At 38.9% G+C, this 16,579-nt stretch overlaps 1 protein-coding gene across 2 annotated transcripts; it reads left to right on the forward strand.

Annotated features, from left to right (window-relative positions):
• The first annotated feature begins 6,041 nt into the window (after positions 1–6,041).
• Positions 6,042–15,921, forward strand: LOC149017931 (glutamate receptor 2.2-like). Of its 2 annotated transcripts, XM_089152254.1 has the most exons (7): positions 6,042–6,735; positions 6,926–7,265; positions 8,170–8,334; positions 10,495–11,831; positions 11,928–12,240; positions 13,147–13,556; positions 14,265–15,921. In XM_089152254.1, exons 2-7 carry the CDS (start codon positions 7,250–7,252, stop codon positions 14,682–14,684), a joined length of 2,661 nt encoding a protein of 886 aa, XP_089008380.1. In that variant the 5' UTR covers positions 6,042–6,735; positions 6,926–7,249; the 3' UTR covers positions 14,685–15,921. The 2 variants fall into 2 exon arrangements, with proteins under 2 accessions (XP_089008380.1, XP_089008381.1); XM_089152255.1 differs by lacking the exons at positions 6,042–6,735; positions 6,926–7,265; positions 8,170–8,334 and adding an exon at positions 8,492–8,561.
• The last annotated feature ends 658 nt before the right edge of the window (positions 15,922–16,579 follow it).

Consider the following 16,579-nt stretch of genomic DNA (forward strand, 5'->3'; position numbering starts at 1 on the left):
CAAGAAGATAGCTTTGGATTTTAAACCACTCTCACCGTCCGAAAAAGCTTGGATCTTGCGCAGGATCATCAATCCGAAATTTCGGCCGTAGGATCTGAAATTCCGATCCCACCGCCCAAAGTGAATGGCTTGATGGTCCTGCGCAAGGACCCAAGCAAGATCCCTCACCGTCGGCTACTCTAATTGATGTTTAATAAATCTAATTCTAAAATATCCAAACACGCATACGTATAATATATATGTGCATGTTCATTAGAGTTAGGGTAGAGAACCGTGCTCCTTATATATTTTTTTATTATATATTTAAGCTAGAGGTTTACTTATTATCACATTTTCAATGCTTAGAAGCAAGAACCTTGCCCAAATGTGTGATGAAAGGAAGTTTGACCGACTATTTTGCAAGTAGAGGATTCGAATTCTAATCGTATTTTAATCATATCGTCACCCATAAAATAAAAAAGAAGGGGAATCTGATTTGCCTTAACTAAGTGTTCATAAAAGAGCAAGTATACCTCTTCTTACAAGGGAACTCCGACAAAGCCGAGGAAGAAGGGCAAAACACGGAGGCTGGATAACAAAGAGAAGGGAAAACTCTAACGGTTTGGTAAAAAATAGTATTGGAGTATATATAACTATAAGGGATAATTAATTTTTTCGTTAGTTGGGCATATTGAGGATCACAACTTGATGATGCAACTACTCGCCATCAAAAAAGGTCCCTAGAGAGCTGCTTAGATGAGACTTTGTAAAGTTCTTGTGAGTTTCAATTGTAGAGAAGCTCTTTTGATGATAAATGGAGCCCACAAGGCACCATTGTTTACTAGGCGAATCATTGACGACATACACTCCCATTGAGAACTATTTTTAACTATTTTTATGATGATATGCTTCTTCAAGACTTTAAAAGGTGAAATAAACTATATTTTTTTTCCAGCAAAAAGAAGGCATGTAGCCCTGCTGGAGGTATAGTATGGTTCATATAAATCGGTAATGCGAGCATTTTCCATTAGTGTAGTCCAGTCGGAGGCATAATATAGTCCACGAAAGCCCGTAACGCGAGCACTTATTGTCAATCTAGCCCAGCCACATGCATAGTATATTCTACGAAGGTCGGTAACGATCTCATGCCCAAGTCAAAAAGCACACAACTACCCAATACGGAAAAAAAAAAGAGTAGAGAGATTTCAAACCTAGGACATGAGTACTACCAAACTATATACATGAGAGTTTGGAACTACTAGACCACCACCACCGACGAAATTAACTTTGGAGCACACTACCTTGTCGACCTCCTTATACTACTAATGGAGTCCACTTTGATTATGGAAGATTATCATCTACTCTTTTCCAAGATTGTATCGAATGATGCAAACAAAAAAATATAGCACGAGATGATAAGTTGATAATTCTAATTATTTATTTTTATTATTAATAAAAGGTCCGTGTTTGGGGGGAAGGTTTTACAATACCTAACTCGATCAAGTTTGGATACTTTTGTCAACGTGAAGATTTATTTAGTAGACATGTTGGGTATTTTCGTTTTATTATAAAGGCGTTTTCAAAGAAAAAAAAAATAAATTTCAGGGGTCAATTAATCACATTTAAGATAATGCCTGTTGGATAAGACGGTGGAGATCTCTCCACTAGCAGCAGAGTAGCTGCTGGAGAAAAGTAGTGAAGGATAAAACTGATCAAGCATTAAGTAATGGAGTCTTAGCTGATTTTTGTCTTCTTTTTTTGGGATAAATTTGACTCCCGAAAGGCTGGAACCCTAACCAGTAAATGGATCTTCTATTATCGCCTTCATGGACTGATTGAATCCACCTTAATTGATGACAAGTCTTTGCCAGCTCCACTACCTGTTCGATTCTGTAATAAGAAACAATCTTCCTCTACTGTTATTGATGGTGTGGGTTCCTGATCTTCGAGGTTGACCGGGAAGAGCTGGTAGATGGATGAGGAGATGAGCAGGCTCCATCTTCAGGCACATGAAATATCAATATTTGGTGAAATGTACAAGAAGGTGGAAGGGACCAAGGAACAACAATGGTTGAATTAGAAAAACAGAAGATGCAAAACACTAGGGCTGCGTTTGTTTGTTGGAATAAAGTTGGGGTGAGAAAATTTTTGAAAAAAGTATAGATTTCTTACTTTTCCCTTAAATCCCTAAATGATAGATTGTTTGGTTGCTTGGAGTGGGAAAGTGAGAAACTATGATGTGGTAGTCCAACTTTCCCACCCCAAGTCATTTTAAAACCCCATATATTTGGTGGGACTTTGTGGGAAAGTTGGGAAAAGTAAAAAGTGGGCCTCAGTAGGCCTCACCACTATCACTTTTTTCACAAAACTCTTTGCTTTCCTTTCCTTCTCCCTCACCCCCACTACACACTCTTTGTGGGAAAGTTGGGAAAAGTAAAAAGTGGGCCTCACAATGTTTTTTTTTTTTTTTTGGTAGAAAACTTGATTATGCAAGAGACAGGACGGATGAGAACAGCTCCTTCAACCGATAGTAGATTAGCCAATCTAACGCCGTCTCAGGTCGGGTTGGGCAGGAATGAGCTGGTTGCTTCCTTGGAACAAAGAGTACATGAGTTGGCCCAGCCGCGTTATCTTCACTACGGTCCAGTTATAGGTCGAGATGTGTGTTCTTCCATTGGCTCTTCTTTTCGTCGCTTCCCTTCGTACATGCTATGCTTGTACCTAGGCCTCTCCAACTTCGCTTCTCCGATACCATGGCATGGATCTTGCCAATTGGATCCCTCTCCAATTTCTTACCACAAAACCAATCCCGTGGTTGATTTATCGATTTCAGGATCGAGTTTATTTTTAGTACTCCCTTTCGGAGGTTCCATGAGCACCCAACTTGAGTCCTTGAATGCTCGTTAACCACATTGGGTGAGTTGCTTTGTTGTGGGGTTCTTTGTGCATTGAGGAGTCTCTGTGCCCTTGAGGCTAATTGGATTACATCGGTGGAGCCGCATCCATTGTTGACACATTCATATTTGGCTCTCCGGATCATTTTGAGCTTCCATGCTTATAGGTGCTTTTGTCCGCCATTTTATAGTGCTCCCATTCTGAATCCATCTATCAATCGTTAATCCAACTTTCATCAAATCGCAAGCCTAGATTCGAGCCCCACCGCTCGTGCATAAGTGCATGAAAGTATATGTCCGTAGTTTCAAATCTCCACATCTAGCACACTTATCGTCCAATTCCATTCCCCTATGTATGCGTTTGTTCCGGATGAAAGCTTGGTTACATGCCGCCATAGTAGAGCTCGCACCTTTGGTATGCATTAAGACTCCAAACCTTTTTCCGTGCTTTATCCACCAATTCCACTTTTTCGATTTGAGGTTGAGCTTTCCTTTGCTTAATTTCTGCTTTCATTGATCGATGTGGTATGCTGATTTTCTGTAAAATACCTTTCTTATCTGGCCAAATGAGTTGATCCTCTGGGAACATTGGTATTGGATTGTTGGCTAAGGCAATCTCATCTAGAGAGTGCATTTAATGCTTCTATTCCACATACCATCCACATCAATTAAATCTTTAACATATACTACATCCTTTGATGGCAAAATAGAGGCTGGAATGCGCCTCTCTGCCCAGAACCCATCTATCTTTCCATAGATGATGCTATCTCCCTTCCAACCTTCCTTTCTTGATGACATCTCTGCCATGAACACTTCGCATCCCCATGAAGGTGAACTTCCGATTTTGCCTCCGTTGCATTTTGGATAGTAATACTTTTCATAATCATAGCCTGAGGGGTTTGTTAGTAGTTTCCGGGCCCTTTGCCAACAATGCTCTGTTATGTCGAGCCATCCCTAAATCCGAGTCCTCCCATTTCCTTAGCGTGCATTCGGTCCCATGACATCCAATGAGTTTTCTCATTACCCTCTAGATCACCCCAAATTTGAGCACTTGGGAATTTCTTTTATGGGCTCCCGGTATCTGTGCCCGCATAATTGGATTGAGGGGGTTTTAACAAGATTTCATTTGGTGTAGCAACTTCGAGACCATCCTTGTATTCTTTTTTCCACCCGTCATTTATTTCATGGAAGACTTGTGTTTTGGGATTGTAGATGGGAGCGAGATACTTTGAGGGGCCATCTCCATTGGAATTTTAAAGATGCGAGTCCATCTTTTGATTTAGGATGGTATTACTCACGAGGTGGACTTTGCTCTTTTACCTTGGCCACTTGCTTTCGGTATGAACTAATAATATTCTTCACCTGGTGTAATGTTGTTAGCTTCAACTCGAAACTAAACAATCATCGGCATGTGTGAGAGGATTCCCTATTTTTGATTTGAATACCTTGACCGTTCAGTGCTTCTCCTTTACGATTAAAGCTGAACCTTGGTTGAAGACAATGGGGGGTAGGGTCTCCTTGCGTAGTCCACGTGTAGGGCTAATAACACATCTAATAGCCCCATTAATTAAGATGGAGTATTCCACTGGTTATGCTGCATAAGTAGCTTCACAAACTTTTGAGGGAATCTCATTGGAGAAGGATCTGTTCTATAGTGATTCCATTCTATCATATGCCGCTTATGTCCATTTTCATGATCACCATCTTCATCTTCCTTTCTTTTTTTCTTCACAAAGTTGAACACTTCATGAGCCACCATTACATTATCTGAGATGGATCGTCCCTCTACAAAGCCATGTTGGATCAATCAACTCGTGAAATCTATTCAATCTCGGCAATATCTTAGTTGTTACCTTCATATGGTGTTAACTAAACTTATGGGACGAATGTCAATTTCCTCGTGAAGCCTTCTTTGGATTAAGTTGGTGTCATTGGCTTGAGGGGGGGGTCTGTTTAATGAGGTTAGAAAACCATTAGATCGGATTTGATGAGCTCCCAATATTTTTGGAATACTGGAGCATCTATTCCGGGGCTTTGGGGGTGATCTGGATGGCTGCTTTTGCTTCTCCTCGATGGTGGTGGTGGGTCGTTCTCTTGTTCATTGATGCTAGTGTTTAAAGCCTCCAACACCTCCTTATAGCATCGGGTCACACTCTTTGTTGTAAAAAGTTATGTATTTCTTGAAATTCTTTATATTTATGGATTCTATGGTCAACACCATTTGATGTTTTGATTTTCATCACCCTATTGAGCCTCCTCTGTGTAGTTCTTTCCGATTCTGTCCCTGTTCCGGTCCCTCGAGTTTCGGCCTCCGGTCTATTCATGAGAGAAATTTCTTGCTCCTGATCCGCTTCACCCACTGATTTATTTTGAAGAAACTCTAACTGATGCATAGTATTTTGAATATTCCTCTGTAGATTTCCAAAAACTCTTTTGTTCCACATCTCAAATTCTCTACGACATTGCCCGAATTTTTCATCCATAACATTCTCAACCTCCGCTGTTGCTGTTTTCCGCCACGCCTTATCAACCACCACATTAAAATCAGCATGGCAATGTTATGACCTATTGCTTTCTTTTCCTTCTCCCTCACCCCATTACACAAAACTCTAAAGAATGATGATGGAGTTCGACCTGGTCTACATCTCTAGGGCTCAAAATTGAAGCTTGATTCATTATATCAAGGAGAAGTTTGACTTACAAAATATATACAATGAATACCAATGAAGGTGAGCCACACCATTGTGATCTCAAATCGCCAGAAAACACCCCCCTTCAAATAAGTCATAACATGTCAGGAACCAAAGAGAAACCGAGAAGAGAAGATGGGTTACGAAGAACCCTTGAAACACCATTGAAAGAAGAGAGATACAAGAGAGATGAATCTCAAATTACAAATGACCTAAACCACAAATGAACCAACTCAAACTTTAATACCTTGGTTTTTACCATTCAAATCAATTCAACTTGGCTTGGATATGAATCTCTCTTCCTACACTCATTTTACTATTTACTAAGGAAGAAGATGTGCGTTCATGCACACCTATCACCCCATTTTCTCCTCATTCAAAAAAAAGGAAAAAGACCAAAAAAAAAAAAAAAAAAATCAGATCATGATATTTCATTTTTTTTTGGTAACAGAACAATATATTTAAAAGCCCCTCAATGCAAGTGTTTGTTCTTTCATTCTTTGTCCTTTCCGACATACTCTGTTGTTCTTTGTGGGCTTAACATCTTCTTCACTGGAAGCCTGGAAGGTTAATCAACATCTTACCCAAAAAGAAGAAGGTTAATCCACATATTTGGATGGGTATTAACAGAATCAAGGCCAATTAAGTATGAGAAATCAGTAATTTTGAACTTGGATTTTGGTAGGTTCTTTAGTGGGTTGCCGAGAGATTCGTCTGTTCGTGGTTCTTAACGCTCGTCAACAATCATGCTTCTTCTTGATTGATTCGACGACGGGTGTCCTTGCATTGCTCGTCACTGGTGAATATCTTGTTTCTAGGGCTTGATAATTCTGGGCAACTCTCCTTCATACGATGAAAGATGAGTTCTATGTTCTTCCTTCTTGCTGATTATTTCTCTTGTATTTTTTCCCTCTCTTGATTTCCTTGCACAATTTAAACTAATCCTTATATTATGTACTGTATCCTTGTTGGATTTTGTTTGGAGGTGGTGCAAAGCGTTGATTTGCCAGTAATTTCTCTTTGAATCAGAAACCATATTGGTTGTTTTTCCATTATGGACCTGAAACTCGAATCCCTCTTTTTCCTGGATACTTTGCTTTGCCTTTGTTTAGGAGTCGCATTCCAAGGCGGCAAGGCAGCGAAGACACAAAGAAAGCAACGATTTCTTTTTGGTAAAACTCTACTTTGCAATGGTCTCTTTCTAAATCCTGAAATCGCTTACCATGGTCTCGATATTTTGAATTTTTAATTACGAACTGGAGCTCTGATTGCCTGGAAAGCTTGTTTTGTTTTATTTTGTGACTTACGTTTGTAATTTTCACCTTTGAGCTGCAAAGTTTAACCTTATCCGTTGATGGACAGGGTCGTATAAGAGAATTGGTCATAGATGCAGTTGGAATAGGATAGTGAGGTTGATGCCTTTGCCGTGAGGGAAAAGAATGTCAAAGTTAACATCATATTCATAACCCTTTCTATAGACTTTTGAAGGAGGAAGATGCTCCTAATGTCATGTCAGCGAATGGTGAGAGGTAGGTGAGAAATGACTCATAAAAGTCTCATGCCGACTTGGGTTTCAACAGACTTGGAATTTGTCGAATCATCAGTGTTCCATATGGGCACATCCAGCAGTGGAACTGTTTCTTTGCTGCATGACTCTGCTTCTCCAGAGCTAGCATATGCATGTGAATGCTCCTGCAACCAGGTAGTTCCTGTCATCTTTACGTTTTATTTTAAAGGTTATGTTCTCTTTAGGAGAGCATGAGTTCCTCCACTCAATTGAACATTGCGAAAGAGATTTTTTATCTTTTGTTTTTTTTCGTTTATTTTAAAGGTCAGTGTTCTCTTGGAGCACACGGTCCAAAATGAAATCTGAAAAATATCTTTCCTCTCCCATCTACCCAACCCCACTCCCCACATGGATGGGTTCACATCCTCTACTTCCTAACGTTGTATCCCTTAGGTCTGTCATTGTGTCATGTCAGCAAAATGCCAATCCAACGGTTGGCAGCAGACCTCAGAGCCCTGGAAAATTGAGGTTGGCTTCAAACCATGATCCTAAAAGAGAAAATGAATAAGTAGAGGGTTTGGGACACATTTCTATTGGATTTTGTAAGGCTCTAGTCCCAAAAGCAAAACATAAAAGTTGAACATTTCACTCTTCGGACCCAAGGGGGACCAGGTGTCCCTGGAGAGAAATAGACTTGCTGGAAATTCATCCAAGAAAAAAGGACTTGTGGGGATGTTAGTGGGGTAGTCCATGCTTTTTGACAGTTCCATTTTCCTAATTGTCAACACACGTTAACCCCAAAAAAAAACCACACACACACATGCCCATTGCCCGTTGACCATTTCCTTTGTGAAAGACTTTTTTTTTGGCAAAGACTTTCAGACAAGAGAGAACCTTCTCTTATATTCGGTTGTCTATATAATAGTAATCCCAACATCTGAACACAAAACTTCTGCATGCTGTAGTTCGTTAATATTACTAAACTTACACTTCGGAATGATGAAATCCACATATCTTCTTCCCCTCTTCGTGTTCTTCTTCTTATTGGTTGCTTATCGAAATGGAAGTGCCAATTCATCAAAAGCTTTGTTTCATGTAGGAGTTGTTATTGACTTAACATCAAAAATTGGGGAGACTGCGGAGATGTGCATTTCTATGGCTTTATCAGATTTTTATAATTTGCCTACTCATGCAAATTATACAACAAGACTTGTGCTTCATACCATGGACTCCCAGAATGATGTTGTAGTTTCAGCATCCTCAGGTAACTTCAATGAACCACTGCTTCTGAGTTACTTTCTCTTCTTGTTTTTGTTCATATTTTTCCCTGCATCAGATCAAAATTGGCATTTTATTTGCTTTCTTTATCCTCCTGGGAGTCTTTCCTTTCATGCTAATGAATGTCTGGAAGCAGGTTGGATTATTTCTTATTAGGTACTTTTAAATGTCTCCAAAAAAGTAGAAGAGAAGAAGGGTATGTAGGGACTTCAGGTAAATAGTCCCTGGTTCAAACCAGTGAGACTTCATTTTTCTTCAAAGTCTCTTATCTTTTCAAGCTAGTGAGATTCGGTCAAGTATTTATTTAATAGGGAATTGTTGGTTATTTTCCCTCAAAATAGGAAATCCAAATTAAAATTCCAAAGAAATGTGTTTTCTTTAGTTGAGCAATTTTTGGGAGATCTACATATTTGATCATCAACCATGACATTTCTTCTTTTCTTTCTTAAATTTTAAGAAATTGAATCATTCAATATCTTAGGCTGATAGCCAATGACTACTATCACCTTGCAACAAAAGTTTAGTGGTATGAGAACTGTCAATGTACATCAGAAGTATGGTGTTTAAACCTTTGGGTGTATTTGCAAAGGCTTGAAACTTGGCAAACACTAGAAGCTTGCACTTGCAGAATTGGACATATTGTAATGTGTGTCTCGAATTATGACGTACCAGTTTTGAATATTGACCCACTCCGACATATCTAGTGTCGATCATAGTCGTCAAGGCGACAAAATGAGGCAAAGCGATGGAGGACAGCGAAAACAAAGGCGACACCAGGTCGCCTTGACTAGGGCGCCAAGGCGTTGATGCCTTGACAACTATGGTGTAGATCCAAGTTCCAAATGGACTGTTTCTAAGATCTGCGAAACTAGTAGATCACTTAGTTCAACAGACTTGACCAACCAAAGCCACTTACACTTGAAGAGAGAGTGAAACAACTTTGGACAGAATGGACTCTGTAACAAAGAGTAATAGATAAATTGATCCAAGTAGTCTGCTTCAGACCGATCTGAACCCAACTGTAGGTATCCAATTAGAGATGAACTTGGTCCAGTTTGGGTTGTGGGTACAACAACAACAACAACAACAACCTATAAGCCTTTTTCGCAACTAAATGGGGTCAGCTACATGGATTCTTACCTTCAAATGAGCTCTGTTTCAAGCCAGACTAGATGCAAGGCCTAAGCTATGCATGTCCAGTTTTGGTCGTGGGTATGGTAGAATTTTAAGAATTTATATAATTTGGGGGCAATAATGTCTTTGTTTATGTTTACTCTATTTATAGTAAAAGTTACGTGCATATGATATTTGGTTTTCAATACTTCTAGTTTCCTTATCTGAATTATAGTCCTAGTTAGAGACTTAGATTTAAGAGTCTTTAGTTTTCCTTAAAGATGATTTAATCCTGCATCGTCAAAGACGAATTGAATTACGGTTTGAGAGTCCATGTGGATGTGTGTGCACATGTGAGCATTCTTCTCCTCTGCCCCCTTTCCTTGTGCATTTTTTCCTTCTCTGCAACTCTATATTTCCAGGCTTACCTCCTCTTTACATATCCACCTTTAAGTGGTATTAGAGCTAAAGGATCCATCTCTTTCCCCATCGGTTTTTTTTGGGGTCACTTTCCTATTCCTTCTTTCAGGCCTCATCACTAACTGGCCCTGCTTTCAAAAATGGATGTTTCAAGCTGAGATAGGTAATCTGTATGCTCCAGCTTGAGAAGGAATGTTAACTGTTCTGCTATTTCATATGGGACAGTACATGAGTCATGTGTAGCTTACCTTTTGTGACCTTTTATTTATCTGGGTAGCCGTAGGTTTAGTTTCCTTTATCACTTTCTATCTCCTTGTAATCTGTTTAGAGAAGTCTTTTTTTCCTAAACTAATTTTCTGTTTATTATATTTTGTAATTGTGGAGGAGAGATTGCTGGTTAAGTTCTTCTACTGCAATCTCTTCCATCTCCTTCTTTATGGTTTGCCTGTGGTTTGATTCTGGTCACAAATTTTAAGCTACCGCAGCAAATTAATTATTTTCTTTCTTTTAAATCAAAATCTGTATTTTTGTCAATAGAAAAGCTGGAAATTCTAATTTAACCTATATATCTTATACACTGTATAGTTCACCTTACTAGATTTTCTAAATGCAGCTTTACACTTGATGAAAAATGTAGCAGTTCAAGCTATCATAGGGCCACAACAATCAACTCAAGCTTCATTTGTGATTAATCTTGGAGAAAAAGCTCAAGTACCTATTTTGTCTTTCTCTGCAACAAGTCCTTCTCTTTCTACCCTTAAAAGTACTTATTTTATAAGGACCACTATTGATGACTCAATCCAAGTTAAAGCCATTGCTGCCATTATCCAAGCCTTTGAATGGAAGGCAGTGGTTCTGATATATGAAGATACCAACTATGGACATGGAGTTATACCCTATTTCATTGATGCCTTCCAAGACATTGGTGTTCGTGTGCCATATAGGAGTACCATTCCTTTGGATGCAAATGATGATCAAATATTAAAAGAACTTCATAAACTGGCAACCATGCAAACTAGGGTGTTCATTGTCCACATGTCTTCTTCTGTTGGATCTCGGTTTTTTCTTAATGCAAATAATGCAGGAATGATGAGACAAGGTTATGCTTGGATTGTCACTGATGGGTTATCAAGTTTGTTGACTCCCATGGATTCCAGTACAATTGATTCAATGCAAGGTGTTTTGGTTGTCAGACCATACATACCGAAGTCAAAAGAGCTTGAAGAATTCAAAGTCAGATGGAAAAGAAGGTTCTACTCTTCAAATAAGACATGCGGTGAAATATCTGAGCCAAGTCCCTATGGGATATGGGCATATGATACAGTTTGGGCATTAGCTATGGCAGTTGAGAAAGGTGGAACCTTGGATCCTCAATTCCTGAGTAGCAATTCCACCAACAAATTAACTGATCTTTCAAGGGTTGGATACTCACCAATTGGTCCACAACTTCTCCAGACTATCTTGGGCATCAGATTTAAAGGCTTAAGTGGTGATTTCCATTTGGTTAGAGGACAATTGAAACCTTATGCTTTTGAAATACTCAATGTGATTGGAGAGGGGAAAAGAGTCATTGGATATTGGACCCCAGCAAGTGGCATTTCTAGACAGCTAGACAAAACAAATAAGGGAAGAAATTCAACTTCTATGGGTAACTTTAAACTAATTGTATGGCCAGGAGATTCAGCAACCAAGCCAATGGGTTGGGCTATACCAACAATGGGTAAAGAGCGCTTGAAAATTTTGGTGCCTATTAAGCGTGCTTATAAACAATTTGTGAAAGTGGAACGAGACCCCATCACTAATAAGGTGTTAGTTACAGGATTTTGCATAGATGTATTCCGAAATGTAACAGATCGACTACCCTTTGGTATCTCTTATGAATTTCTACCTTACCCACCGAATGGAAAAATTTCGCACTACAATGAACTTATAGATCAAGTTCACCTTAAGGTGAGTTTCTTTTCCATCATGTTGATGAAAGGTATTACATCTACTTATCCATTGAAATAAATACTAATGTAATTCTCTTGTGATGGGAATAAACAGAACTTCGATGCTGCAGTGGGGGATATAACAATTTTGGCGAATCGATCTATTTTTGTAGATTTCACAATGCCTTACACAGAATCCGGGTTGCAAATGGTGGTACCAGTCAAAGATGATGTGAATAAAGAATTATGGATGTTTGTAAAGCCTTTAAGCCTTGATCTTTGGTTGATGACTATGGTTGGTTTCATCTGCATAGGGGTTGTGGTATGGATTCTTGAACGTCCTACAAATACTGAGCTTGGGGTATCAAGAAGGGAACGCCTTCAAACAAGCCTTTGGTTCTCCTTCTTTACAATAGTATTTGTGCAGCGTAAGTGTAACCTCTACCTTCAAGTTATTCCTGATTCATCATGACTTCTATTCCAGAAGTTGTTTAGTTTGAGTCTACATATTATTTTAATGAATTGGGTATCAAATGGAAAGAAATTTTCAAATAGCTGAAGAGCTTTTGTAATTTTGAATTTGAAATGGATCACGCTTGTTCTTTAATGAAATGGTTTTATTTGATAGGTTAAACTTTAATATAATTTTAAAAATAAAACACCTCCCTTATTCTCCTGGTGGTCTCTCCAACACCACTAGTCGACGACCAACACCGCCTTTTCCTGGGTCTAAACCTCTTTACCAACACCATCATCTTCTCCCATAGAAATATGGAATTTTTTTTCATAAAATTGGACCTCCAAATGAATTTCATAGTTCTGATACATTTCAAATTGATGCAACCAAAGCAAATGAAGCAAATTCAAGTTTTCTGCCAAAATCTTTGTTGGTCATTCATGTCATAAACCAAAATTAAAATAGATGTTATACCAAATCTGGTCTTTCTATCCTATGAAGATAACAGGAAATTTGAGAATATGCCTTGAAAGAATTTTGCTTCTGTCACCATGTGAAGAATGTTTCCTACTCTTATGGACATGTATGTGTATTAACCCCGTGCAATGAGCTTCGAAATGGGTTTCCTGTTGTAGAACAAATGTCACACACACACAAACAACAGAGAGAGAAGCATATTGATCGATGTTAAATGATTGCACACACACATGCACAACAGGGAGGCAGATTGATTAATGTTAAATGATTGTAGTTCCTCTCAGGGATTTAAGGATCCACTTAAATTGAGCTTCTTTTCTTCCAGTCTCTTTTATGTAGTGGTATATATACAGTAACAGCAATAACATTGTAAGAAACAAGTTTTTTTCAATGGTTGTAGGAGAGAAGATGGAGAGTAACTTAACCAGGACTGTGATGATCACATGGGTGTTCTTTGTGCTCATCCTAACACAGAGTTACACTGCTAGTCTTTCATCCACATTAACGGCTCGACAACTGCAGCCAACAATCACAGATATTTATGACATAATTAAAAATGGATATTATGTGGGACATCAACGAGATTCATTTGTGCATGATTTCCTGACAAACTACTTGAAGTTGGATGATTCCAAGCTCAAGAGTTATGGCTCCCCAGAGGAATATCATAATGCCTTATCTGCTGGAACACACAATGGAGGAGTTGCAGTGTTTTTTCTTGAACTTCCTTACATCCCAGTCTTCCTCAATATGTATTGTAATAAATACACCACAGTCGGACGCATTTACTCATCTGAAGGATTTGGCTTTGTAAGTCTCCCTCCTACTCTTACTCCTCTTTAGGTTGGGCATTCTTTTTCATTATTTTTTCTGAGATTTAAGTTAAAATAAAAAGAAGAAGAAGAAGAAGATGGGCTAGAATTCCTACACCAAAGTTTTCTATTGGGTTCCATGGATGAGCACCTATATTGGCCATCTTGGATGGTGATATGGGAATTCTAAGCATTGCATTTTTAGGTATATTCTCTGCTTACATGTGGAATTCCATCTCAGATTCTATCATTTGCCCTCTAATGTTATGCCATCTTTCCCTTGTGTCCTAGAGCTCTCTGTTCTGACATGTGCCTCTTTGCTTTTTGGGTAAACTGAATTTGTCAATATTTGTTTTTCTCATCACCAATCTGATTAGTTGAAACTTGAGAAGTGAACTGTGGACTTTGGGCTGTTCCCCAACAAAATTTTACACCTATTTGACATGACATATCTGATAAAATTAGATGCTCCTTGAATACCTGTATTATGGTTTCTTTTTGGAGGGTTGGGCATCCTTGCTTGCTTCGAGTAACTGCCGTCCTTGCGCGGTAGGGTAAGAGGGGCAAGATGGTCCTTCCCCTTGGTGAGGGAGATAGATAGACACAGGATAGGCACTTTAGCAGCATATGCTCTCCCACCCCACCCAATCCCAACACTCTTATTGTTTGTGAATATTGGACAGTTTATGTTTTGTATTTCTTCCAGGTCTTTCCTAAAGGTTCTCCTTTGGTCCCCTACATGTCAATGGCGGTCTTAAATCTTACTGATGATGGTACAATAGACAAAATCAAGGTAGGTTGGTTAGAAAATCGAACAAATTGCAGTGCTACTTCAATGTCAAGTAACCAGCTCACCATGCGAAGTTTTGGAGGTCTCCTCATCATCTTAGGAGTCGTTTCAGTATTTTCACTCTTAATACACTTTTTCACAATTGAGAACTGTAGTAGGCATATATATACCACAAGGTTGTCCCTAAGATCATATTGGCAAAAGGCTGGATGTCAGATCAATCATATCAGAAATGCTCTCAAGAGGATGCACAACCCTTCAACTGAAGTTGGGTGTATGAAATTTGAACACAGAGGTGCGGCCGACCACGGGGAAGAAGTCGTTGAAGGAGGCTGAAGTCAGTAGGTGCTAAGGCAGGGGTGCATGAAACATTGTGAAAGGCACCTGAATCATTAATACGTTTACTCTGTTACCATTTCTAGATATTATTATCACAAGCTAGCATTACAATTCTCTGACGAGCTTCTGTAGAGAAAAGGAGGGAATTTTTTTAATCACATGGTGGCCTAGCTTTGGACATCCTTATGAGAACTGGGAAGTTGATTCAAAGTGCTGCTTCAGCAAAACCTGGAGGTACTTCGATGGGTTTTGGGGGATTCATTTGAAGAGATGATTCTAAGTCCAGTGGTATCAGGAAACCAAACCAAGTCAATGATGAGATCAGAGTGGATATAGTTAGAGAACCAAACTTCAGAGCTGTGACATGCAAAATGCTAAGTAAAGTGGTGGTAGTGACCAGTATTGTTGCTGCTGTTGTAAGTACATGTAGTGATTGCATGAATGAGTAATTAAACCTCAGAAAGGTTATTATATGGATTTCCAAGTGGGGCATTGTGTGATAAAATAGTAACTGCTTTGTTTGAAAAAAATCATGGAACAAGGAATGCTTGCTGCTCAAGGCATAGATGAATGAATGGTATCACAGACTAGAAACCCGAACAGTTGCCTATTATGCTTCATTTTTGGATATATTTTTCATCATTATAAAATTGCTATTGAGTGCTGATTGGCGAAGAAAGAAGAACCTGCAAGGCTGTAACCATCTCATGTAGCCGGTAAAGGACCTTCTCACCCTCCTCTTCAGCCCAACCCCTTGAAGCCCATGCCCATCTTCGGTACATTTTTGCAGCCTAGCCCATCCTGTTTCCCTCCCTCTGGATGGGGGCCCATCCTTCTCCCATCCCTGATTTCCACCCCTTTAGCCTTCCAAGGATCCATCACCCTCTCGGCCCAACCTTCCTCCAATTCGTTCTTCCTCTTCCCTTACAATTATTCTCTCTTTCCCTCTCTGAATCTCAAAGAGGAAGCAAGGCAAAGAAGCAGAGAGATAGTGAATGGAACAGAAGAGAAATGGTGCCTGACTCAGAACTTGTCGAAAGGATTCATGAATTTGTCCGCACTTGGGACCTAATGACGGCAGAAAATTTTGAAATCGATTTGTAAGACAAGAAATTGCTTAGCATGTCATGGTTTCTCTCTCTCTCTCTAGAGAAAGACTTTGCTTGGCTGGATTTAAACTTTCGATCACGTAACCAAATTAACATGGAAAGCTTTTTTTTTTTTTTTCTCTTGTGACTTCCTTTGTAATTTTCACCTTTGCACTGCATAAGTCCATAGACTTGTGGGAAATTCATCAACAGCCTTGTTTCATGTAGGAGTTGTTTTTTTTTTTTTTTTTTTTTTTTTTTTGATCATAAAATATGAAATGCATTAGTTAAAGATGTATCAAAATATTACAGTCCTGCTCTAGATATGAGCCTGAAGTTCTGCTTCTAGATTAGTTAGACTAAGTCAAAGATGAAATGGTGGCATCAGTCAAAGATGATGTGGATAAAGAATTATGGATGTTTGTAAAACCTTTAAGCCTTTATCTTTGGTTGATGACCATGGTTAAATTTGATATTTTCCCAAACAGTTTGCTCCGGATGCATTTTGAATATTATGTTAATCTAGCGTTTAATCAAGAGGATTACTGTAATAACATTATATGTAGTCTTTGTAAGTGTTTCCAGACTTAATTTTAATATAGTTTCTTTTTCTTCAATAAAAAAAAAAAAAAAGCAAAAAAAGAAGAAGAGGTTGTGGTGGGTATTCTTGAACGTCCTACAAATACTGAGCTTGGGGTATTAATTAAGAAGGGAACGCCTTCAAACAAGCCTTTGGTTCTTAATGGGGTTATTAAGGAGGGAACACCTTCAAACAATAATGATGCCCCCAAAACACTCCCAAAA

Source organism: Hakea prostrata, chromosome 4, assembly GCF_041222555.1.
Source record: "Hakea prostrata isolate BN-2017 chromosome 4, UWA_Hpros_2, whole genome shotgun sequence".
Lineage (NCBI taxonomy): Eukaryota > Viridiplantae > Streptophyta > Magnoliopsida > Proteales > Proteaceae > Hakea > Hakea prostrata.

Excerpts from the sequence above, each read along its gene's own strand:
- LOC149017931 (XM_089152254.1), top strand. Across the intron at positions 8,335-10,494 it reads TGTAGTTTCAGCATCCTCAG|CTTTACACTTGATGAAAAAT; the intron begins GTAACTTCAATG and ends TTCTAAATGCAG. Across the intron at positions 13,557-14,264 it reads CATCTGAAGGATTTGGCTTT|GTCTTTCCTAAAGGTTCTCC; the intron begins GTAAGTCTCCCT and ends TATTTCTTCCAG.